At 26.8% G+C, this 27,781-nt stretch overlaps 1 protein-coding gene across 1 annotated transcript; it reads left to right on the top strand.

The window, feature by feature from the left end:
• LOC126833303 (uncharacterized) lies at positions 1-27,121 on the top strand. The gene is made up of 11 exons (XM_050564561.1): positions 1-89; positions 4,081-4,201; positions 4,258-4,293; positions 4,369-4,398; positions 4,892-4,948; positions 5,221-5,250; positions 5,323-5,352; positions 5,498-5,545; positions 6,260-6,289; positions 7,195-7,290; positions 26,799-27,121. The coding sequence occupies exons 2-11, from the start codon at positions 4,087-4,089 to the stop codon at positions 27,032-27,034; spliced, it is 708 nt and encodes a 235-aa protein (XP_050420518.1). The 5' UTR covers positions 1-89; positions 4,081-4,086; the 3' UTR covers positions 27,035-27,121.
• Positions 27,122-27,781: the final 660 nt, after the last annotated feature.

Below are 27,781 nucleotides of genomic sequence, written 5' to 3'. Positions count from 1 at the left end.
TCGGTCGGCAATATGTAAGCCATTTGATCAGTCGTAAAAAAACCATTGAAGCAGTCAGTATAACTACGAGTATCATTGCAACTATAAAAGTAAGTATTATACTAAATTGTTTTTTTATACTTACTGGCTTTATATATTTTCTAAATGAAAAATGTTACGAAACAATCATTTTAAAAACACTTACACTCTATGTAAATGATATTTTTAAAATTATTTTAATAAATTTTTAAACATGAACTTTGAATAATTTGTTATTAAGATAATTTTTTAGATATCTTTTAATAGAATTATGCAAAACTCTGGTTATAACTACGCATAGCATAGACCGTATCAAATCGTTTATTTGAAAGTAATTTTATCCTAGTAAGCCAGTACAGTGGAATCGAGGCATAATGGGATCAAAGCAATAGGGACGGGAAGGTCACTGTTATACAGGAATTATTTTTGACATGAGTTGTAAAACCACTTTCAAATAAACGCTAGTAACGATTTAAACACTTTGATGGCAATTGTTAACGTAGTCGTTATTTAAAAATGAAAAAAAAAAAAATTATAGCTTCTTGCTGCTTTGTTTATGTGAAATGTTTTCATCCATACCACACATAATATAATATTTTTTAATACTTTTTGTTGCTGGTCTAATACAAGTGATGTATAACTTTATGATATTTTATTGTGTTTTGAATTGGTATGAATTATTTTTTAGTATTGTGGTGTAGGACATTCAGCACTTTAGTTGTGTACCATTTTATTATACATTTATGATGATATTTTAGCTCCTCCACCAGAAGTAGAAACTCTAATATGAGGTTTACATATTAAACACAAAAAAACATGTATTTTTTAAACAACTATTGTGCACTAACTGAAAAATACCACCAGAAATTGTATGGTACTCATATTATTATTATTATTATTTAAGTACTTCAAAAATAGATATCCAAAACTTGTTGTCGACTATTCAAAATTATTAGTACATTATTCTCAATTTAAAAAGTTTTTTTAAAAACATGCTTTTCTAAGAAATAGTAACAAAGTGAACTTATAAGTAAAAAAACCAGTACAGTGGGGTCGGTGCATAGTGGGGACGGAGCATAGTTGGGTCGGGGCATATTGGGGACGGGGAGGTCACAGGTTTACAGGAATTTTTAGATCTGAAAGTGATAAAATCACTTTCGAAAAAACGCTTCGATGCAAATCGGTAGTAAGTATTTTTAAGCCAGTACAGTCCAAACCAAGCACAGTATAAACCAGCAAAGTTAAAAAGTTTTAAATTGAGGTTCTGTATTTACAAATGAGCATCAAAGCGTTAATATGAAAGTGATTTTATCCGAGAGGACTAGTACAGTAGAGTATTGGCATAATGTAATCAAAGCCACGAGGAAACGGAGAGGTCACAGGTCTACAAGAATTATTATAAATAAAAGTGATAAAATTGAATATTTTTTGCAAAAACTTAGTGGACCAAATAACACATATACAATGTCTTGTTATATTTTGTTGGAATGGTCGACGATTCATGTTTCAATCGTTTGTACTCCATAGTTTAAATTATAATCGCTTATTCTCAATAAAATTAATATTTATGTATTATATACTTTCGTTAGAGCAATCTCACACAAACTATTTATACTTTATAGATTATATTATTTCAAAGCTATATTATACTTCTATTTTACTAGATTGACAATGTACAAAATAAAATGCAACTAAAAAAACTTTTTCATAGATCCTTAAAATGTAAAGGGTGGGATAGTGAAACGGGTTTTACAATTTAAATACATTAGAAAATCGCCGTTTTACTGCCTCATCCTGTATATTAATTTCTTGTTATTTTCTAAAGAAAAATGGATTTTCTTACATTTAAATTAAAATAAATCGTATACTGGTACTGTGATGGAGAAAACAATAAATTTTACCTACATATATTACTTATTAGTTAAATATTACTAACGTGTATAGCCACTAGCGGTCGGCTGTTGCCTGTTATTCAACAATAACCTTTTATGGAGATTTTAAAAATTGTGTTTTTTTAATAATAGCATAGGAGCAGTATCATGATGTTAAATGTTCACGAGATTTGATCTAGTCATAAAATAAAGTATTTTCATTTATGACTTAATTATTATTAAAATTTATCTTCATCTGTACATAGTAATAAAATAATGAAATATTTTATACAAAATTAGAGCTACAAGTTGATAAACTAAAAATTTAAAATTAGCACAAAGCCGATTATCTAATATTAGACAATTTAAACAATCAAGCGTGAATCTCTTTAAATGAATAACAGTATAACAATATGCAAAACATTAGTTTTCCTTTAAAAAAATTGTATAATAAAAAATACATTTTGAGGCGGTATACTGCATAAAAACCAACACTTAATCTGAACCCAAAAAACAACAGTCCTCTTCATAATTTGCAGGCAGTTGGACCTTATATACTCATAGTTGACCTTCGGTAAGATTATATAACGCAGGCTATAAAATAACGAGATAACGACAGTGATTTTGTCGTATCAGAATCATTAAGTATCTTAATAAGTACACGGATAGGTTTTTTTCCCTTATCACTCTGCATAGATAACATCAAATTGTTTTAATGATTTAATCAATTTTTTTTAAAGATTTTTGGTGTTTTTGTTAAAATATACGAAATCTGCGAAAACACAGTTTCCCGGCAATTAAAAAAAAACTGTAGTGCCGAATTTTTTTCCCGTTTAATATGTTATGGGTACATATGAGTTCCAACTACTAGCAGATTTTCAACCCAAAAGTTTTAAAATTACCGCTAAAAACCCCGAAAAACAAAAAAACTTGTACCCCCCCCTAGGGGGGTATGAAATGGGTTTAGTTTAAATTTGACACAACTGACGCGGGCATACCAAATAATTATTTCTTAAACATTTCAACTCGATCCGACACTTTTCTGGAAATTATAGCCAGTAAAAGTTCTAACTTAAAAACTCGTACGGTTTTTTTTTTTGTTTTTTCAACTTTCGTCTGTGAAGAATTAAACTTTTTCAACTTTTACCCCCCCCCCCCCCCCCCCCAAAGTACCAACTAGATGAAATTTGCGATTTGTAGAGTTGCTACTCGAAGGAATTGGTCCAGTATTAAAAAAGTTACATTGTATACAGATAAAAAAAAACACAGATCAGAGTAAAACCAATACCTTCTCGCTTTGCATCAAAGCTAAAATAATTTTACTACAAGAACAATTTACCAACCAGGTGTAGCGCATTTTATAAAATGTCAGTTACTTTTTAACAACCGACAATTAACTACAATTTAAATAATGTGAAATTTTTTTAACTTTTGACTAAAAAGAAAAGTGGGTACCCTATTCAACATAGTCCCTAATAATGTTGTCATTTAAAATGTTAATGTTAAATATTCTAAGTTTTTTTGTAATTTAAATTTGGTTTAATATAAGTGTGTGACACATACATTTTACATTACTTAATGAATTTGGACTTTGATGAATAGGGCCCACGCTTATCTTTTTAGTCAAAATACAAAGATGTTTAACATTATTTAAAATTGTAATTATTTTTCCGCTGCTTTCAAAGGAACTGACATTTTTCAAAAAATGTGAACCAATTGATTGGTAAATTGGCCTTATAATAAAATTATTTTTTTAAATTTTAGTTCACCTTTTTACTATTTTTTAGAAAAGCATGTTTTAATAAAAGTTTTTTATTTATTTTATTATTTACTTTTTAGTACTATTAAAGGTACTTATTAATTGTTATAATTATTGTTGAAAATAGTATTGTAAAAAATAGTATAAATTTGTCAATAACTGTTTTTTTAATATTTTCTGTATTGGAAACTTATGGTTAATTGATCTTGTCATCAATATAAAAAAACCATGATTTTTTACCTGAATGTGAAAAACAACAGAAGCTTAAACAACATTTCAAAGCAATGTAAATAAGTAAACATAATGCAATAGAAATATTCCCACTTGGAGTTAAAATATGTACATAGAGAATTCTGCAATAAATGTTTAGATTTTATTGTAAGTATATCTCCGTCTAATATAACATGTTTTAATTTGCACTATAATTTATAGTCGAAAATGAATGTTTTCTTTGTTTTACTGCTCTGTCCATTTTTAAATGTTTTGGCAAGTTCTAGTCAAACATATACTCCAAGAAGACCTACTCGAAGAACTCCTGACAAACTTACTAAAGGTACTTGGCTTAGGTTTAAAATTACTAAAAAACTTCAATATTCAATTTTTTTACAGCAAATAAAGGAGATAGAAACAGACTTAAGTTTACAAGTAAGTACATTTTTTTATTACAAAATACATTTTTAAGTTTTAAGACTTACAGTTTTTATACATAATTTGTTACAGACGTACTCATTGACAAACATATTTTAGAAAGTAAGACATACTAAAAATGATTAATACAATAATTTTAATGGTTTTGTTATACTTTCCATTTGCCTGACTATCAGGTGATGTATTTTTATGAACTATAATCTTTATGAAAAAATGTTTTCAAAATAGCCTTTGTGTATTGTATTTTTAAAAAAATGGTTTTTACCGGAGTACACCAGGAATTATCAATACTGGTGAAGTCGAGGTATAATAAGCTCAAATAATGTGAATTGTATTGAGAATATTTCTCAAAAGAGTGTCCCACACGAATAATATGATTTCATTATAATTTAGTTTCTACAATATTATTTATGATCTAGAATAAATATTATATAATAATAATTGTGTTATCAAATTCAAAGACGGTTTATCACTAGTTAAATGAGCCACGTTTAACTCAAAATGTATTACTATTCAGAACATTTTTGTACATAATTTGTCGCATTTAAATATCATTTGATTTTTTTTAACTTAATCAAATATTTATTTATTTCAGGAACCATTAGGAACAAAATAATACATTTTGTTGTTCGTCTAGATGAAGAAATAATGAGTAATTATTATTTTAAAACTAAACCGATTAGGTTTGCTAGTAGAAGAAGTGTTTTAGAAGTGATACAAAAAATTGCAAAAATTGATCAATGCAAATTTAAAAGTGATCTAAATACTAAATTTAAATCACTCAATATTTATTTGTAAATTTAACTTCCTTATTATTATTAAACGTGTATTTTATACCTTGACTTCTTTATTTAAATTTATATTGGAACATGAAATTAAGTCTAATATCGTTTAAAAATAATTTTTTTGTAATCATAATTTCAGAGAAAATGACTTTTATGTTTGCACTACCTGGTAATAATTGAAAATATTTCCAAATAGTTGGTTGTACTATACCAGTACAAAATGTTTTCGTTTTAATTTCAGAACGAAGTATTGATGAGGACTTGGAATACCGTAATTCATATTTCATATTCATAATACATTATACATTACAAATGGCTTTTACATTAGTTTTTTAATTATGAGAAAAATCTTATGCATATTAATTTTGCCATAACAATAGTAGACATATATAAACAATTTATGGTTTAAATTATAGAGAAGGCATTGGAGGAAGAACTGCAACTAGAATTAAACAGAGAATTTGGTAATTATAAAATTCAACATGTTTTCTCAAACACTTTACAAAAATGATAGTTAAAATTTCAGGTAATTAAAAATAACTGTGATTCACATTCACTTTTACTTTAAAAAAATATAAAAAATATGTTTGATTCTTATGCGCTATACTTATTTTAATTTGTGAATACCGATTTTTCAATTTATTGTTCAACTAATAGTATGAATTTTAATAGAACGAATTTGGCCCTTTTGTATCGGATTTTTGTACGAGTCTTAGCCGCCTATAAGTGTGATGAAACTTAGCATATGGGTCCCTGATACTGTAGCTGGAGGCGGCAGAGTGCGTTTTTGATAATTGTCGGTATGGCACGTATTCAGTAGCTGAAGTCAAAGCACACTTGTGGTGGCGGCGACAATGAAAACGTGTGTTTTATAGTACCCTGGTACTCATTATTAATATTCAATAACAAAATCTCTATAATCAAGTTGGTGCCGTGAAATCGTCACACGATTTTTGCACCCAAATTTTGGAATGACCTACAGCCCAATATCATATCTATGGTACTTGTAATTTTCAACAAAATTGTGACGAATCATCTTTCATAAATAAACGATTAAGCTAATTAATTGGCCTAAGTAATCTCAGTTTTAAATTTACTATTATACGTAAATCTAATAAAATACTTATTTTCAATAATCGTACAATAATTTATTGCATATTTTGATGTTTTTGTTACAGGCCTTATTCCCAATGAGGTTATATTCCAAGGTAATTACACTTTATTCGGCAGTCGTAAATAGCGCTTAAAATCTAGATGATCAATCGGTTATTTATGTTAAGTCAATCCAGTTTTCGTAACGTAATTGTAATAAACTGTGAAAATTAAAAATTCAATTTACAAGTTTATATTTAACTAAACATAACATAATACAAATATTTGGTCAACAACTATACGTTCATTTAAACGCTATATATTTTAACGTTCAAAAACCTTTACCTCCAACTGAACGCAAAAAAATGATACTTTCATTAAACTTTTAAACTTATAACGTTACACGTTTTGACTTCAAATCCCGATATACCCATTTATATCTACCATACAAATATTAAACAAACAAAATTAATTATTTTTAGTTATTTTAATAAAAAAATAGTATCAGCTAGTATTCACTAGTCGATATTTGTATGTAATATTTAAAACAATTAGCATTTTAATTGTCGGTGAAAAATTATGCCAGTAATTTTAGTTACCCCACATCACCTTACTATAAAAAAATATCACAAAAAGGGTTTCAAATTAATTACCCTACTGTTGCTTAAAGTTTTTTACTTTATCTTTACTTTGATCACTGTTACTAGCTAGATTAATATATAGAATTTGTCATTAAACAATTGATTTTTTAAAGTAACATACAAGTCGAATAAATTATTATTTGGTTAAAAAATAATAGATTTTCGAATAACTATTTTTTTAAATAGACACAATGTGAACTTAAAACTCCAATAAAAACATATTTTAACGATTTGTTTGTTTGTTAAATGTGTGTTTTTCGAATAATGTAGTTTTTAATTTTGAAATTTTGCTGTGTTAACTGAGGTTACAAAATTGCCATTGGAAAAACCCTTTACAACATTATTTTTACTTTCTTTAACAAATTGATTGAATTTTTCAGCTGGTAGTCGTAGAGCAACTGCGAATGATCTTGGAGCTGTTCGAAGAGGAATGATGAAACTAGCTTTAAAATCGTTTATAACCGATATAAGAGACAGTAAATAATAAACTATTAAAAAAACTAGTAGTTACACGGAAAAAATGCATATTCGGACCAACAAACATTACACATTTATAGTTAAAAAAACTACATAAATAAATCGTCCAACTATTTTCCTAGTTCAAAAATCTATAAACTTAGTTAAACAAGTTTTTTAATTATTATTTCATCGTTACAGTTTTTATAAGGTTTATATCCGAACAAAAAATTATTAAATAAAAAATTACAATTTTCAAGTTTTTCGGTTCACTTAGATTTAAATTGCACGCTCTATTCACCGTTATATATATACCTTTTATGACGTTTGGACTCTTAGATGGGTCCTTCTTAGTTCATTTATTCTAACTAATTACTTAGTTATTTATTAATTAGAGGTTTAGGGGTGGCCGTTTAAGAAAAAATGAGTGCAAATAGTGTAAGTGAAAGTAATAGATGAAATTTATGTAGGGGCAAGTACAAGAGTGAAGACTGTGTGTGGAGAAATGGAAGATTTTAGTGTAAGAGTAGGTTGATAGGTTTAGGAAGAAAAGTTAATAATTATTAATTTATTAATAAGTAATTTTATTTTTCTTTCTCCTGTAAAATTTACATTTTGTGTCTGAATATACATTTTCTCTTGGGTGGGGACATAAAATTAGGCTTAATTTTAGTTTGGCTAACTTTTGTAAACTTTTTTTTCAGAACATAGGACCAACCCTATAGATTTTACACACACATGTCGAATCGTAGGATTGTTCTGGAGTATGAGATTTCCAGATGAATACACAACAAATGCTGATGTTGTAGGCGAAGTTTGTGTTATACGTCATAAAGAGCTCATAAAAATCTCATGCGCATTCTATGAGGACGATTTATGTTTTGTAAACAACGAAAACCACGATTTGACAGGGGGAAGCATAATCCCTTGTTTAAATTAAATAATTTTTATTCTCCCACGTTTATTTTAATAAATTATACATTTTTTCTGTTCATATTTTTAAATGTTTTTGGATGCCACACTTATATAAAAACTGTCAAATAATTTACTGTACTATGTACTAAGAAGTCTTTGTTCGCTATTATAAATAATACTATTATTACTTTTAATCATAATATGTATTGGCTTAATATACAGGCTGTTTATTTTCTTTGTCTAGACCACTTCTCCTCCTCTATTCATCCCATCTGTCGAAATTGCTCACCATTATTTAATCTTAGTACGTTTAAGCCCTTATATTTTTTTTCAAATAAATCCATTTTGTCACTGCTTGCACATTCGTACCAATAAACTAAAATGAAGCTGTGAGTACAAAAATAATTGTATTCAAGCCATGGACGACGAAATAATTTCATTGCAAACTAATGACACCTGGACGTTAGTGCCAACTCCAGTAGGAAAGCTAGTGTTAAATAGTTCCTGGGTTTACAAAATCAAGTACAATGTTAACGGGCATATTGTTAGATTTAAGGCACGATTAGCTGTATAAGGTTCTCGACAGAGAAACGGAATAAATAATAACAAGACATTCTCACCTGTAGCCATATTTGAATCTATCAGAACAATTTTGGCCATAAATGCGTCTCAGAAATTGGAATTATACCAATTTGACACTGGTACAAAATTTCTTATGGTATGTTAAAAGACGAACTATATATGGAACAACCGATCGGATATGATGACAATTCAGGTTGGGTTTGCAGATTACGTAAATCGTTGTATGGATTAAAACAATCTCGACGATGTTGGAGTTCATGGTTTAAAAATGTCCTATTACAATTCAATTTAATTCAAAGTAAATATGATTCGTGGGTTTTCACTAATCATGATAATAATAAAACATTGATTTTTGGCTATTTTTGTTGATGATGGTGTCATTGCGTCAGCCAGTTAAACAATAATACCTGTAATTATTCTCTAAGTTTGAAAAATAAGTGAAACTGGTACCATGGATTATTTTCAAGGAATGGGGATAAGATGTTAGATGATGGATTATTATTTATTAATCAAACTAATTATTCTAGAATTGTTATTAAACGTATTAATATGTTAAATGCAAAGGAAATTTCAATACCCATTGATAAGTCAACGATATTGGATGCTCACACGGATTCAACAGTACTAGAAGAAGGTCAAGTACCGTATCGCGAAGCTGTGGGAAGTTTATTCCTGTCACAATTAACAAAACCAGATTTGGCATTTGCAGTCAATTTTATGTCACGATTTTTTGCAAAACCAACTAATGCTCATTGATCAATGGTCAAAAGCATTATGCGTTACGTAAAACATACAATTTATTACGGATTGGTTTATAAATCTGATAATAATTTAGATTTAAGAATATTCACAGATTCTGATTATGCCGGAGATTTAGAAACAAGGAGATCAACTTAGGCACATTTATTCATGTTGGGGTCATCTACAATTTCATGGCAAGCAAAACGTCAAGCAACGGTTTCTCTTTATATATAATAGTATATGCGAACATTATAGAAATCATTATGTAATATATAAAATTTGTTTGATACAAGGACCATTTTCATTTGTGACCTAGATTTTATTATACACAAGCCATAGTATTAAGGTGTCTGGTACTACTACGGATGCTGTTATAACTGCAACGAACGTTGTATATACTATTCTCTGTATATATACTGTGTGTTTTTATGTTTAATAGTATTAGGTTCAATCATATTATTGTTGTGTTTTTATTTCTACTTAAATACTAACTTCCACCAAGTTATACATGCGTATAATCCAACACCATTATTTCACAACAACTGTTACAATGTAAACAAATGAGAAGTACATTTAACTATCATAAAGTTTCAATATTATTATAGTTCTATTACGAATTTAAGTTTTTTTTAAACCATATTACTGAAATTATTGTAGTAATGTAAACAAATGACAAATACCTATGTGTGTTACTTCATACAATCTTTTAAGTTAACATTTTAAAAACTCATATTTTACAAAATATGTATTGTTATTTTTTTATTATTGGTCAAAATCGTTGACATTACATTTATTTTAAAATAGCTTTAATACAGGATGACCAACTTATTGTGTACCACTCAATATCTCACTTTGTTTAATTAATAATTTATTTTTTTTCCATAATTTGTTTATACAATATGAGCTCAAACGCTTCTAATTTTGTTTTTACTCCCCTTCCAAACTTGTTTTTTTGATACATAAACGGTGACACATAAAATTCATTAACTTTTTGAATTGAGAATAATGTACTAATAATGTTGACTGGTCCGTAACCCTATTTTGGAAAGCTATTTTTAAAGTTATTAGAGTTTTAAAGTTAAGATGGGAGGGGATGTGTGGTTAGATAAAATAGGTCAAACATTTATACACAAAAGCAACTGCAAATCAAAATATGTTAAGAAAAAAAACTCGTTTTCGATAAAAAAATAAGTTAAAAGAACTATACAAATTGTTATTGTAAAATTCAAAGATTCATAGAATATGAATATTTGTTTGTGATACATATGGAGCACCTACTATTTGTTTACATTACAACAGTTGCTGTGAAAAACAGCTTGGTTTTGATAAAAATAAAAAAACAAAACTACAATATTGGAGAACAATTTACACAACAAATGAATTTACAAAAACTCCTTGTAATAAGCTATAACTATAAAATATTAATTTGTTAGAAGTATTTTACAATAATTATAAACGGATTTTAAAATTAATTATTTTATTACATTATATTATAAATAATAGTCCCAAATAACATATTTTTTTAGGCGACTTGAAATAGTAAAAAAAAAATACAAATTATCATCATCATTGGTTTGGTTAATATATTTTTGCTCAAACAGTGATTTTAAATTATACACAGTTTAAATATGACAGCTCTTACTTATATTATAAAAAAAAGCCTTTTTTTGTTTTTACCCCCTCTCAACTTAGTTTTTTGGATGGCAACTATTAAAACTTAAATCATAACACATACATTTCATTAAATATTTTAATTAAGAATACCAAAACCAGTTTTAGTTATTTTTAAAGTACTGAAATTTCAAGTTTTGGGCGGGAGGACTCCACCTTTCCTCCTACCTACTTTTTTCTTTTTTAGAGTCAAAATTATGTAAATTAAGTTCCTAGTCGTTAAAAATTTGCAGTTTATGGTTCTTAGAGGTGTTGTGAATTATTTTCATTAAAACAACATGTTTTCATGTTGACAAATAACCATGCAATTTAAAACCATTTAAAATGTAGAAAAATAATGTATTATTTATAATCTTATAAAAAGCACTGCAAGCGTTTGTGGAAAAAAAAACAACAACAGATAAAATAGGTCAAACATTTATATACAAAAGCAACTGCAAATCAAAATATGTTAAGAAAAACAACTCGTTTTCGATAAAAAATTAAGTTGAAAAAACTATACAAATTGTTATTATAAAATTCAAAGATTCATAGAATTTGAATCTTTGAATGTGATACATATGGAGAACCTACCATTTGTTTACATTATTATAGTCGCTGTGAAAAAAAGCTTGGTTTTGTTAAAAAAAAACAATAATACAATATTGGAGTACAATTTACACAACAAATTAATTTACAAAAACTCCTTGTAATAAGCTATAATTATAAAACATTTCTGGTTTAGGAAACCTCAATACATTCACTATATGTCTCTTTCTTACGATTAACGTGTGTGTTGACACACTATCGCCTTATCTCATTTCACCACGTGCCTGCACACAATACATTCACAGTTAACATATCAATAACGTTTTACAATACATTCTAACACGAGCATAAAAACAAAATTTGCAACAAAAAAATAACTTGTAACCAGCAAGCAGCCCTTACCCAAATGCCCCCCCCCTCTAATTGCGCTGCATTAGATAAATTAGTAAATATTATATTTTATGCTGTAGTCAAAAATACAACACAGCAAAGCTAAAATATCACAGTTTGAATTATATTTTATGTGACTGTTCACATCAAGTATTTGACGATCAAGTAGACAATTGTTGATAAAACAATTGTCGTTGTTGATAAAAAAATAAAAAATAAAACCATGCAAATTGTTTTTGCAAAATACGAAGATTCTTAAAATATTCGAAGTTTTTGATACCTACTGTTTGTTCACATTACAACAATTGTAAAAAACAGCTTGGTTTTAAAAAAAACAGTAATGAAATCTTGGATTACAACGTTTATTAAAGTATGCAGATTCCAGATACATTTCACTTCATCCATGGTTTTACAAAAAATCTTTAAAACTAAGTTATATTTATAAAACAAGTATGATATACTATGATATTAGTAACAATTATTATGACAATAGGGCTATACAATGCATTCAAACATTTTAAACCACAAGCAACAAAACAAAATTTGTTATAAATAACAGCTTGTATTTTTATACGAACCCAACTAATACATTTTTTTTTAGAAATATTAAAATTATAAAAATTAATGCAGGGCTTTATGTGGCGCAGTACAGCACACTACAGGTGTCAGGCGGATTAGCTGTGTCCGTAAGATAAGCGATATTTTGAAATTAATCTTATCACTTAAACAATTATGTTGCTCAAAGATTTGTAACCAACAGGCAGCCTTAACTCAATTAGCTCCTACCCTAATGCGCTACATTAGATAAATTATTAAATACCTTATATTTTATGTTTTAGTCAAAAATACAAAAACACAAAGCTAAAATATCACAGTTTGAAATATATTCTATGTGACTGTCTATATCAAGAATTTGACGACCAAATAGACAATATTAATGTAGTTTTGCATAAATCTGTACACATCTTACACAAATCTTACACAAGAGTGAAACAACAATTTTATGTTACATAATAACAACTTTAATATAATAATAAATACATAAACTCAATTTGAGTTGAATACATTGTAGTAAATATAGGTTTTTTGTCCTTAATTTTTAAAATTGTGTTTAATAGGAATTGTAGCCAAATGTAGAATAATCGTTATAGTTATATTGTTTTTTTACTTTTTTAGAGTCAAACTTATGTAAATTAATAAGATCTTCAGATTAGTCATTTTAAATTATAAGTATACGACTCTAACAGGTGTTGCGATTAATTTACATAGCAACAGTCGTTGTAAAAACGAAACGTTAACTTTGCTAACAACATATTTTCGTGTTGAAAAATAACCGCGCAACTTAAAACCATGCAAATTGTGGAAAAAAATTGTAAAATATTATAAAAAAAATAACATAGGTTAAACATTTAAATACAAAAGCAACTAGATATCAAAATATGTTAAGAAAAATAACTCGTTTTTGATAAAAAAATAAGTTTCGATAAAAAACTATACAAATTGTTACTGTAAAATTCAATGATTCATAGAATTTGAATCCTTGTTTGTGATACCTAAAAGAACCTACCATTTGTTTACATTACAACAGTTGCTGTAAAAAACTGCTTGGTTTTGATAAAAAAAAAAAATATTGGAGTGCAATTTATACAACAAATGAATTTACAAAAACTCCTTGCAATAAGCTATAATTATAAAACATTTTTAGTTCAGGAAATCGTAATACATTTACTGTATGTCTCACTCTTACGTTTAACGTCCGTTATTTCCACCGATCGGGGCTTAGACGTTTAAGTTTGGCATTTTTGGGCTTGTACCTGGCAAGAACAAATTGCCAGTGGCCGAGATTCGAACCGGCGACTGTGTGTTGATACACTGCCACCTTATGTCACTCCACCACACGCCTGCACATAATATATTTACAGTTAATATAAAATAACGTTCTACAATACATACAAACACAAGCATCAAAACAAAAATTGTTACAAAAATTAGCTCGTATTTTCATTTGTTTACTGCCTCAATACAAGCAGATAACATTTTACATTCAATTTAAAAAAACTACAATAAAACTATACACATGGTTTTGTAAAAATTAACAATTCTTAATGTGTTAAAAAAAAAAAGATTAAAATGGAAACCAAGAAAACAAATGCTCTAATAAATGTATCTCTTTACTTTGTGCGGTGAACGTAAAAGACGTTTTAATTAAAACAAAAAATTTACAATAATATAAAGTTTAATAAAAATTATTAAAAATATTTTGTTTTATCATTTGTGAACCTAAATACCATTTATTTCCCACATTTAAACTCCTTGATGTTACCCTAATTTGGACCTGATAAATTTTTAAATTTGCATTTAATAATTATAATAAATAACGAACATAATGCTACCACATTTTCTGAAACATCTTGAAATAATAAACAAAAAATTACATTTAAAGTCTTTACTGATTTAAGAAATATGTATTCCCCTAAACAAATATTTAAAATTTAGTTGGACCCGGTTATTATATTGTGTGTTGTTGTCACTAATCACAGTAGTATTACCCATAAAAACCAAAACAAGTAATCCGAAATATCACAACTCCCATTTGTTTTTTAGAATCAATTATTTTTTTTTTTTTGCCCATTATTGGATACAACTATACAAGTTATGGGAATTGTTCGAATATCATTAACTATTAATATAAAAATTGCTTTTTTCTTAAAGTAAATCTATATAACTATTGTAGCATTTTTCCAAAAGCTTAAAAAGTGTCATATTATTTAATTTTAGTTATTTTAAAGAAATATTCGTTATTTACCTAATTATATGAAAAAGTAATATTCTTCTATTCTATAAAAAACAAAAATCGTACTATGTTTCAAAAGAAATATTGTGTTAACTTATTTTGTAATTGCTCAAATTATAAATAAAAAAGATGTTAACATATAAATCAAGACATCAGGAATTAAATTCCTCTTTTATCAAATTTTTGCAAAAGAATTTCATTGATACATTCATTTGTTTTATTGAGTACATTCTTTTGCTATCCAAATTTTTTAATTTTAATTTCTCTTTATTTATTCTGTTTTAAGATTTTAAGATTAAGATCAAAATGTGAATAACAAGTTATGGGAATAAAGATGGTACTTCGTAGAAATCAGGGTTTTCAGCTATGTGCTGTTTATAATAATACTAACAAGTAACACAAACCATTTTACTATAATTTTAAATATATATGCGTTTAATTCCAATAGAAATTGGTATTCTTAAACTAAACATTACTTATCTTTAAAGTTGTTTTGAAAAACAATATAGTATATATAATAAAAAACTTGTCTGAATCTACTTTGTTACAACAATATTCCAATACTTTTATTATTTTTTTTCTTTCAAATATTTTACTGCAAAGTATTATGAGTCATTAAGTAAAAGATTACATGAAGTCTAAATTCTTAAAATTCTTTAGTTTAAATATATTTTAGAATTCGAATAATGTACAGTTGGCTAATAATAATAAAGTATAAATTCAATGCTTAAATTTTTTGTATCGAATAATATTCAAAGATCTGCACTATGGTACTTATTATTTATTTCTTCTATTTCTAATTTATTCGTTATAAATACTAATACATATGTACTACTTAATTGGTTACTACTACTTATTATACTAAAGGTATTTTTATTAAATTTAATTAAGGTGTTATATTAATAAGTGTTATTATTCAAATTTTACATTGATAATAAAACCCAAAAGACTACGTTGCGGAAATCGGAATGGACTGATAGTGATAAAATATAATAATGGCCGTAATAATATCAAAGAATAAAAAAAGGAGAAGGATCACTTCCAATGTAAGCAAAAGACCTATTTAGTATTATGTGTTATATCTATACACATCTAAAAATGATAATGTATAGATATAACATTATAATGGTGTAGTCTGTATGATAAGTATCTTCCCCGTGTTAATTTTTATCAATGCCTAGGGCTCGATAATATTAATGTAATTAATATTTGATAATTTTCATATAATTATTTAATCCACGGAAATTTTTAGACATAACTCAGAAAATATGGGATTTCCCCTTCTTATGTTATGAATATTAAATGATTGATATGAAATATTGCTGGCATAAATAGGTACAATGAAAACGAGTGGTTATAATTTCTAGTACACGACTAATAAGTTATAAGTGGAGAATCCCTATAACTAATACTACCATTTAAACTCAAAATAATTTTATGTTTTTACAATTGTTTTAAAATAGCAAAAATATTAAAACATATTAATATTGTTTTTCCTCTGAGTAGATGTCGCTACATATACGGAGATTCGTTAGTGTAAAATCAGTAACTTTATTTACCTATTTGACTGTTTCACAACGACTGTTGTAATGTAAACAAATGACAAATTTCTGTTGGTAAAATAATGCAAAACCAAGTTGTTTTCATATTTTGTTTTGTCCGTTGTGTATTTTAATGTTTGAACAATTTTTCTGATGTTGCTGTAGCAGTGTAAATAGATAAAAAAATAACTACGAGTGTTGGTTGTTCCAAGATTTTTAATTTTACACATTAAAATATGTATAGTTTTTGTTTTTGATGAAACAAATTATTATACCAATTATTTTAAAAGCTACCACATAACATATTATTATTCTTAAAGTTACTAAATATTTTGAGTGGTCGATAACCAGTTTCGAATATCTATTTTTAAAGTTATAAGAATTTCAGCAAACATATTTTTGCTTTGTTAAAAATTATTATAATACTATCTTAGACATACTGTGGTTTATTTACATAGCAACAGTCATTGTAAAAAAACGACACGTTACCTTTACTAACAACATATTTTCATGTTGAATATAACCGCGCAATTTTAAACCATATAAATTGTGGTAAAATATTGTATTACATTTTAGAAAAAGAATTGTTAGCGTTTTTGCAAATAAAAACATTTTATCTAAAAATGTATTTAAATTGTAACACGTAAAACAATAATAATTAGTCATTTCAGGTAATTTGCTATAAGAATTGTAACATCGAGATTCTATAGCTTGTAGTAGATATGGGTTATTTGTCCTTAAGAGTTATGATTTGTTTAGTTGGTATTGCAACCAAACGTAGAGTTATATTATGTATATAATAGAGTTATGATTTTTGTAATTAAAAATTAAACAATTTATGTTTTTACAATTATTTTAAAATAGCCAAAATATTAAAACATATTAATATTGTTTTTCCTCTGAATAGACTTCGCTACACATACGGACCTTGTTAGTGTATAATCAGTAACTTTATTTACCTATTTGACTATTTCACAACGACTGTTATAATGTAAGCAAATGACAAATGCCTGTTGGTACAATAAAGCAAAAACAAGATGTTTTCATATTTGGTTTTGTCCGTTGTGTATTTAAATGTTTGAACAATTTTTCTGATGTTGCTGTAGCAGTGTAAATAGATAAAAAAATAACTACGAGTGTTGGTTGTTCCAAGATTTTTAATTTTACACATTAAAATATGTATAGTTTTTGTTTTTGATGAAACAAATTATCATACCAATTTATTTAAAATAGCTATCACATAACATTTTAATATTATTAAAGTTATTAAACATTTTGAGTGGTCGATAACTAGTTTTGAATAACTATGTTTAAAGAGTTTCAAAGTTAAGATGGGAGGTGAAGTGCGGTTGGGAAATGCGTGCAGATAAAAATAATACTACAGTCCACCTTTCCTCCTGCCCTAAACTTGAATCTTCAATAACTTCAAAAATAGTTATCCGAAACTGGTTATCGACCAGTCAACATTTTTAGTACATTATTTTCAATTTAAAAAGTTAATAAAATATAAACGTAACCATTTAGGTTTCAAAGGTTGTATAAAAAAAAACTAAGTTGGGATTGAGGTAAAAAAAAAAACTTTGTGAAAAATTGAGATCACATTGTATAACAACAATATGAAAAAAAATATTTTGATTTCTTATTAAACCCTATGAGATATTGAGTGGTTCATGCTAAAAGAATAACCCTGTATACAATAATATGTAAACACGAGTCATAATGTAGATATCATTGAAACAGTCTAGATTTAGAAGTATTCATTATTAATAATGAATATGCAAAAAATATTTTTGTACAAATTGGAAATTAATTGGATTGTCTTTTGTCTACATTCTCATTTGTACCAGCACTAATTCCCGAAAATTCTTCATAGTTGAACATTTTTTTTCAGTTAATTAGCCGTCGTAATAAAACAGTTAATGGAAAAAAATAATAACAATGTTATTTCAATAAAAATCTTGAGGCCATGTGCGGCACCTGTTATTCTCAAGTGAAAAATCTGCAAAAGATAGAGCATTTATTTTCAACATTTCAAAACTTTTTCTATACTTCACCAACCAGAATTGAAATAAATTAACGACCACCATAATGTATATACATAATTTTTTTGCTTTATTATAATTATTTTATAAATACTACTCTTCTGTTAAAATATTTAAAATACTTAAAAATTTTAATTTACATTTTTAATATTTTATTATTAATAAAAGTAGAGTAATAATCCAAAATAAAAAACAAATAATATTCTTAATCATCAATTGCGACTTCATACATTTTTACCTGCTAAAAACATAATTTCAAAAAAAAAAAAAATTCTAATTTTATGCAAGGGTAAATTTTGTATAGAACTCAATTGTATAGCCTAAACCTTCTCGGCTAAAATCACTAAATAAAATGTCTCAAACAGCTTTTGATGATATTATACACATATACGTACATTAAAGAAATATTATAAAGAAAATAAGGTCTTGAATGTTAAATGATATAAGTCATTCAATATTATTAGGACTAAATTAGAAAAATAAGTATCTATAATAAATGTTAAATAATCAAAATATAAGAAGTATAATAATTTGAAGTTACGGTAATAAAGATGGTAGCTTATTATGTTTTCATGTTGTTAAATAACCGCGCAATTTAAAACCACACGAATTGTGGGAAAATGTCGTACCTATTAAATTTTAGAAAAAGTATTGTTTAAAAATGCCTTTTAAGTGTAACACGTAAAATATTAATAATTAGACGTATCAGGGCATCTGCTACAATTATTAAAACACCATGATTCTACTGTGCAAGAAATAATGTAGGTCAAACATTTAAAGACAAAAACAACTGCAAAACAAACATGTTAAGAAAAACACCTCGTTTTCGATAAAAAAATAGATATTAAAACCATACAAATTGTTTTTGTAATATACGAAGATTCTTATAATATTCAAAGTTTGTACTACCTATACGAACTTACCATTTGTTTATATTACAATACCCGCCGTGAAAAACAGCTAGGTTTTGAAAAAAACAATAATGAAATATTGGATTTTCAAGTTTTATTAAAGTATGCAGATTTCAGATACATTTTACTTGATTAATGGTTTTACAAAAAATCATTAAAACTAAGTTATGTTTATAAAACAAGTATGATAAAGGGAAAAGTAAATATATGTCATATATTTATGGTGGTCCTGATAAATTTTAAATTTGTATTTAATACTTATTATAAACAACGACCATAATACTACCACTTTTTCTGAAACATCTTGAAATAATAAACAAAAACTTACAAATAAAATCTTTACTGATTTAAGAAATGGGGAGAAATATATTCCCCCAAACAGTGATTTAAAATTTAATAGGGCCCGGTTATTATATTTTGTGTTGTAGTCATTAGTCACAGTAATATAATCCATAAAAACCAAAACAAGAAATCCAAAATATTCAAATAATAAAAATTAAATATAGGCATTATGTGGCGCAGAGGACACTGCAGCTGTCAGGCGGATTAGCTGTGTCCGTAAGATAAGCGTTATTTCGAAATTGACCTTATCACTTAAACAATGTTGTTGCTCAAAGATTTGTAATCAACAGGCAGCTTTAACTCAATATGCCCCTACCCTAATGCGCTACATTAGATAAATTATTAAATACCTTATATTTTATGTTTTAGTCAAAAATACAAAATCACATACTAAAATATCACAGTTTGAATTTTATTTTACGCGACATGTTCATATCAAGTGTTTGACAATAAAGCAAACAGTATTAATAAAGTTTTGCATAAATCTATACAAATTAAGGAGTGAAACAACATTGATACGATACTAAATAACAGCTGTAATATAATAGTAAATACTCAAACTTAATTTGAGTTTAATAGATTGATATCTACTTCAATTATACCTCCTGACATGTTTTTAAAATAGGTATTACACAAAGTGACAAAATATAGTGTGTCTTAACGCTATAATTAACAAGTCATGGAAGAAGCTAATATGTACAATTCTAGTATCATATGAATACCAGTATTAATTGTGTTTTTAAACTATTCTATCATCTATACAACTATTATAGTGTTTTTCCAAAAGCTAAAAAAGTGTCATATTATTTAACTTTAGTTAGGTAAATTATAAATAAAAAAGATGTTTACATATAAATCGAGACATAAGGAATTAAATTCCTCTTTTATCAAATTTTTACATATGAAATACATTTGTTTTATTGTGTACATTTTTTTGCTATCCAAATTTTTAAATTTTAGTATAACCTAATTTATTCTGTTATAAGATTTCAACTGCGCTTTCCTAATTTTTGTAACAGTTCACTATTTTATCATTTTTCTGCAGTAACGGGCAGACTTCAGTATCTACTTTTTTACTAGTAAAATGTATGGTTGTGTTTGTTTATATTCTCCTATGTTTTTTAGATATTAAAATTTGTATTATTGTAAATAAAGCACTTTTTTATGAATTAAAAGGAACCTTATTTATTCATTAAAATGGATGCAAAATCAGAAAACTATAAAACAAATGCATCAATACAACAAATACTGAATTGCAATATAAGTATATTGTAGAGTATTTAAGTATAGGATAAGTGATTTTAAACCATTCATGATTCTCGGTGCCAATATGATAATCTGATTAAAATGTTTACAACAATTTACGGGAATAAAGATGGTAACTCGTAGAGATCGGGTTTTGACAAAAATGTATATTATTTTTCTACAAAGAAAAGTTTTTTAATAGTTTATTTACTTTTAATTTTCACACATAAAATGTGTATATTCTGTAATACAAGTATTAATTTCACTTGGTCAGATGGATATAAAAATACAAAAATAGACTGACTCAAGTTAGCAAACATTAAACACGCCCAAATTATTAAATGTAATAAATCTAATTAAAATTAAATTGGTTTTCCTAACTAGTTAAAAAAAATGTATTATCCCCATTAAAATTTAATTCTATTTTTTTCGCTTGGGTAACAAATAGTCGATTCTGGTAATTTTAATATTGCGTTTTCGGTAATCGTACTCACAAATTGTTTTGTAAGGTTTAGTATTTAGTACACAAATATAATACTATACTCAACTTGGAAATATGATTCGAAATTATGTAAATATGTTGTTTTTAACAAAAAATGAATAACGTTGCTTATGTTAACAAATTCGCATAAACAATTCTGCACAATACGACTAGTTATTGTTGTTTCGGTCGGCAATATATAAGCCATTTGATCAGTCGTAAAAAACCATTGAAGCAGTCAGTATAGCTATCATTGCAGTTTTAAAAGTAAGCAATTTACGAAATTGTTTTTTTATATTTACTGGGTTTATATATGTTCTACATGTCTAATGTATTAATTGTAAAATGTTATGTATGAATTATTTTTAGATATCCAAAACTTGTTGTCGACTATTCAAAATTATTAGTACATTATTCTCAATTTAAAAAGTTTTTTTAAAAACATGCTTTTCTAAGAAATAGTAAAAAAGTGAGCTAAAAAGTAAAAAATAATTTTAATACAACAATTTACCAACCAGTTGTAGCGCATTTTACAAAATATCAGTTACTTTAACAACATCCAAAAATACTTAAACAACTACAATTTTAAATAATGTGAAATTTTTTTAACCATTGACTAAAAAGAAAAATAGGAACCCTATTCAACTAAGTCCCTAATAATTTTATCAGTTAAAATGTTAATGTTTTATATTGTAAGTATTTTTGTAATTCAAATTTGGTTTAATATAAGTGTGTGACACATACATTTTACATTACTTAATGAATTTGGACTTTGATGAGGGCCCATGCTTATCTTTTTAGTCAAAATATAAAGATGTTTAACATTATTTAAAATTGTAATTAATTTTTAGCTGTTTTCAAAGGAACTGACATTTTTCAAAAAATGTGAACCAATTGATTGGTAAATTGGCCTTATAATAAAATTATTTTTTAATTTTTAGTTCACCTTTTTAATATTTTTTTGAAAACATGTTTTAATAAAAGTTTTTTATTTATTTTATTATTTACTTTTTAGTTCTATTTAAGGTACTTAATAATGATTGTTGAAAATAGTATTGTAAAAAATAGTATAAATTTGTCAATAATTGTTTTTTTAATATTTTCTGTAATCGTAACTTATCTTTGATCTTTTCATCAATATAAGAAAACCATGATTTTTTACCTGAATGTGTAAAACAACAGAAGTTTAAACAACATTTCAAAGCAATGTAAATAAGTAAACATAATGCAATAGAAATAATCCCGCATGGAGTTAAAATATGTACATAGAGAATTCTGCAATAAATGTTTAGATTTTATTATAAGTATATCTCCGTCTAACATAACATGTTTTAATTTGCATTATATTTTACAGACGAAAATGAAAATTTTATTTGTTTTACTGCTCTGTCCATTTTTAAATGTTTTGGCAAGTACTAGTCGATCATATACTCCAAGAACTCCTGGCACACTTAATAAAGGTACTTGGCTTAGGTTTAAAATAACTAAGAAACTTCAATATTCAATTTTTTTACAGATAATATAGAAGATAGAAAGAGACTTAAATTTACAAGTCAGTACATGTTTTGTTTACAAAATACATTTAAGTTTTAAGACTTACAGTTTTTATACATAATTTGTTACAGACCTACTCATAGACAGACATATTTCAGATGGTAAGACATACTAAAAATGAGTAATACAATAATTTTAATGGTTTTGTTATACTTGCCATTTGCCTGACTATAAGGTGATGTATTTTTATGAACTATAATCTTTATGAAAAAATGTTTCCAAAATAGCTTTTGTGTATTGTATTTTTAAAAAAAATGGTTTTTACCGGAGTACTCCAGGAATTATCAATACTGGTGAAGTCGAGGTATAATAAGCTCAAATAATGTGAATTGTATTGAGAATATTTCTCAAAAGAGTGTCACACACGAATAATATGATTTCATTATAATTTAGTTTCTACAATATTATTTATGATCTAGAATAAATATTATATAATAATAATTGTGTTATCAAATTCAAAGACGGTTTATCACTAGTTAAATGAGCCACGTTTAACTCAAAATGTATTACTATTCAGAACATTTTTGTACATAATTTGTCGCATTTAAATATCATTTGATTTTTTTTTAACTTAATCAAATATTTATTTATTTCAGAAACCATTAGGAACAAAATAATATATTTTGTTGTTCGTCTAGATGAAGAAATAATGAGTAATTATTATTTTTAAACCAAACCGATTAGGTTTGCTAGTAGAAGAAGTGTTTTAGAAGTGATACAATAATTGCAAAAATGTATCAATGCAAATTTATAAGTGATCTAAATATTAAATTTAAATCACTCAATATTTATTTGTAAATTTAACTTCCTTATTAGTATTAAACGTGTATTTTATACCTTGACTTCTTTATTTAAATTTATATTGGAACATGAAATTAAGTCTAATATCGTTTAAAAATAATTTTTTTGTAATCATAATTTCAGAGAAAATGACTTTTATGTTTGCACTACCTGGTAATAATTGAAAATATTTCCAAATAGTTGGTGGTTCTTCACCAGTACAAAATGTTTTTGTTTTAATTTCAGAACGAAGTATTGATGAAAACTTGGAATACCGTAATTCATATTTCATATTTATAATACATTATACATTACAAATGGCTTTTACATTAGTTTTTTAATTATGAAAAAAATCGTATGCATTTTAATTTTGCCATAACAATAGTAGACATATATAAACAATTTATGGTTTAAATTATAGAGAAGGCATTGGAGGAAAAACTGCAACTAGAATTAAACAGAGAATATGGTAATTATAAAATTCAACATGTTTTCTCAAAAACTTTACAAAACTGATAGTTAAAATTTCAGGTAATTAAAAATAACTGTGATTCACATTCACTTTTACTTTAAAAAAATATAAAAAATATGTTTGATTCTTATGCGCTATACTTATTTTAATTTGTGAATACCGATTTTTCAATTTATTGTTCAACTAATAGTATGAATTTTAATAGAACGAATTTGGCCCTTTTGTATCGGATTTTTGTACGAGTCTTAGCCGCCTATAGGTGTGATGAAACTTAGCATATGGTCCCTGATACTGTAGCTGGAGGCGGCAGAATGCGTTTTTGATAATTGTCGGTATGGCACGTATTCAGTAGCTGAAGTCAAAGCACACTTGTGGTGGCGGCGACAATGAAAACGTGTGTTTTATAGTACCCTGGTACTCATTATTAATATTCAATCACTAAATCTCTATATTCACGTTGGTGCCGTGAAATCGTCACACGATTTTTGCACCCAAATTTTGGAATGACCTACAGCCCAATATCATATCTATGGTACTTGTAATTTTCAACAAAATTGTGACGAATCATCTTTCATAAATAAACGATTAAGCTAATTAATTGGCCTAAGTAATCTCAGTTTTAAATTTACTCTTATACGTAAATCTAATAAAATATTTATTTTCAATAATCGTACTATTATTTATTGCATATGATGTTTTTGTTACAGGCCTTGATAAGGATAAGATTACATATCCAGGTAATTACACTTTATTCGGCAGTCGTAAATAGCGCTTAAAATCTAGATGATCAATCGGTTATTTATGTTAAGTCAATCCAGTTTTCGTAACGTAATTGTAATAAACTGTTAAAATTTAAAGTTCAATTTACAAGTTTATATTTAACTAAACATAACATAATACAAATATTTGGTCAACAACTAAACGTTCATTTAAACGCTATATATTTTAACGTTCAAAAACCTTTACCTCCAACTGAACGCAAAAAAATGATACTTTCATTAAACTTTTAAACTTATAACGTTACACGTTTTGACTTCAAATCCCGATATACCCATTTATATCTACCATACAAATATTAAACAAAAAAATTATTTGTTTTTAGTTATTTTAATAAAAAAATAGTATCAGCTAGTATTCACTAGTCGATATTTGTATGTAATATTTAAATCAATTAGCATTTTAATTGTCGGTGAAAAATTATGCCAGTAATTTTAGTTACCGCACATCACCTTACTATAAAAAAGTATCACAAAAAGGGTTTGAAATTAATTACCTTACTGTTGCTTAAAGTTTTTTACTTTATCTTCACTTTGATCACTGTTACTAGCTAGATTAATATATAGAATTTGTCATTAAACAATTGATTTTTTTAAGTAACATACAAGTCGAATAAATTATTATTTGGTTGAAAAATAATAGATTTTCGAATAACTATTTTTTTAAATAGACATTATGTGAACTTAAAACTCCAATAAAAACATATTTTAACGATTCGTTTGTTTGTTAATAGTCTGTTTTTCGAATAATGTAATTTTTAAATTTGATATTTTGCCGTGTTAATTGAGGTTACAAAATTGCCACTAGAAAAACCCTTTACAAAATTATTTTTACTTTGTTTAACAAATTGATTGAATTTTTCAGTTGCTTTGCGTGGAGCAACTGCGAATGATCTTGGAGCTATTCGAAGAGAAAAGATGAAACAAGCTTTAAAATTGTTTATAACCGATATTAGAGACAGTAAATAATAAACTAATAATACAATTAGTGGTTACAAGGAAAAAATGCATATTCGTACCAACAAACATTACACAATTTAAATTTTCAGGATTTTGGGTTCACCTAGATTTAAATTTCATGCTCTAATCCCTGCCTTTATATTCACCTTATATGACGTTTAGACTCTTAGATGGGTCCTTCTAAGTTCATTTATTTAAGCTGATTAGTTAGTTTTTTATTAATTAGAGGTTTAGAGGTGGACGTTTAAGAAAAATTGAGTGCCAAGGGTGTAAGTTAGTGTAATAGAAGAAATGTATGTACGGGCAAGTACAAGAGTGAAGACTGTGTTTGGAGAAATGGAAGATTTTAGTGTGAGAGTAGTTGTGCATCCAGGTATAGCGTTGAGTGCTTACTTGTTCTATTTAATAATGGACGAGATTACGAAAGATATACAGGGGAGGTGCCTCGGGGTATGTAGTTTACAGATGACGTAGCGTTAGTGGGGGAAGTCCGGTAGAAGTGGCTGAGAGACTTAAAATGAAAGGACTAAGGATTAGAAGGAGTAAAACGGTGACAACAGTGTTTAGTTTTGGAGAATGTTAAAGGGTAAGACAAGTAATGCAGTTGGGTGATGATAAAGTGTGTAAGGTTAATAGGTTTAGAAAAAAAAAGTTAATAATTATTAATTTATTAATAAGTTATTTTATTTTTCTTTCTCCTGTAAAGTTTACATTTTGTGTCTGAATATACATTTTCTCTTGGGTGGGGATATAAAATTAGCCTTAATTTTAGTTTGGCTAACTTTTGTAAACTTTTTTTTCAGAACATAGGACCAACAGTATAGATTTTACACACACATGCCGAATCATAGGATTGTTCTGGAGTATGAGATTTCCAGATGAATACACAACAAATGCTGATGTTGAAGGCGAAGTTTGTGTTATACGTCATAAAGAGCACATACAAATCTCATGCGCATTCTATGAGGGCGATATATGTTTTGTAAACAACGAAAACCACGATTTGACAGGGGGAAGCATAATCCCTTGTTTAAATTAAATAATTTTTATTCTCCCACGTTTATTTTAATAAATAATACATTTTTTCTGTTCATATTTTTAAATGTTTTTGGATGCCACACTTATATAAAAACTGTCAAATAATTTACTGTACTATGTACTAAGAAGTTTTTGTTCGCTATTATAAATAATATTATTACTTTTAATCATAATATGTGTTGGCTTAATATACAGGCTGTTTATTTTCTTTGTCGAGACCACTTCTCCTCCTCTATTCATCCCATCTGTCGAAATTGCTCACCATTATTTAATCTTAGTAAGTTTAAGTCCTTATATTTTTTTTCAAATTAACCCATTTTGTTACTGCTTGGACATCGTACCAATAAACTAAAATGAAGCTGTGAGTTGTGAGTACAAAAATAATTGTATTCAAGACATGGACGACGAAATAAATTCATTGCATACTAATGACACCTGGACGTTAGTGCCAACTACAGTAAGAAAGCAAGTGTTAAATAGTTCCTGGGTTTACAAAATCAAGTACAATGTTAACGGGCATATTGTTAGATTTAAGGCACGATTAGTTGTAAAAGGTTCTCGACAGAGACACGGAATAAATTATAACGAGACATTCTCACCTGTAGTCATATTTGAATCTATCAGAACAATTTTGGCCATAAATGCGTCTCAGAAATTGGAATTATACCAATTTGACACTGGTACAAAATTTCTTATGGTATGTTAAAAGACGAACTATATATGGAACAACCGATCGGATATGATGACA

This window comes from Adelges cooleyi, unplaced genomic scaffold (genome assembly GCF_023614345.1).
Source record: "Adelges cooleyi isolate 19-005CV unplaced genomic scaffold, UGA_ACOO_1.1 ACOO_flye_CR_arks_rails_tigmint_CR_PRNA_1, whole genome shotgun sequence".
Classification (NCBI taxonomy): Eukaryota; Metazoa; Arthropoda; class Insecta; order Hemiptera; family Adelgidae; genus Adelges; species Adelges cooleyi.
Note: the sequence above shows the minus strand (reverse complement) of the source record. Positions and strands in the feature narration are given on the sequence as shown.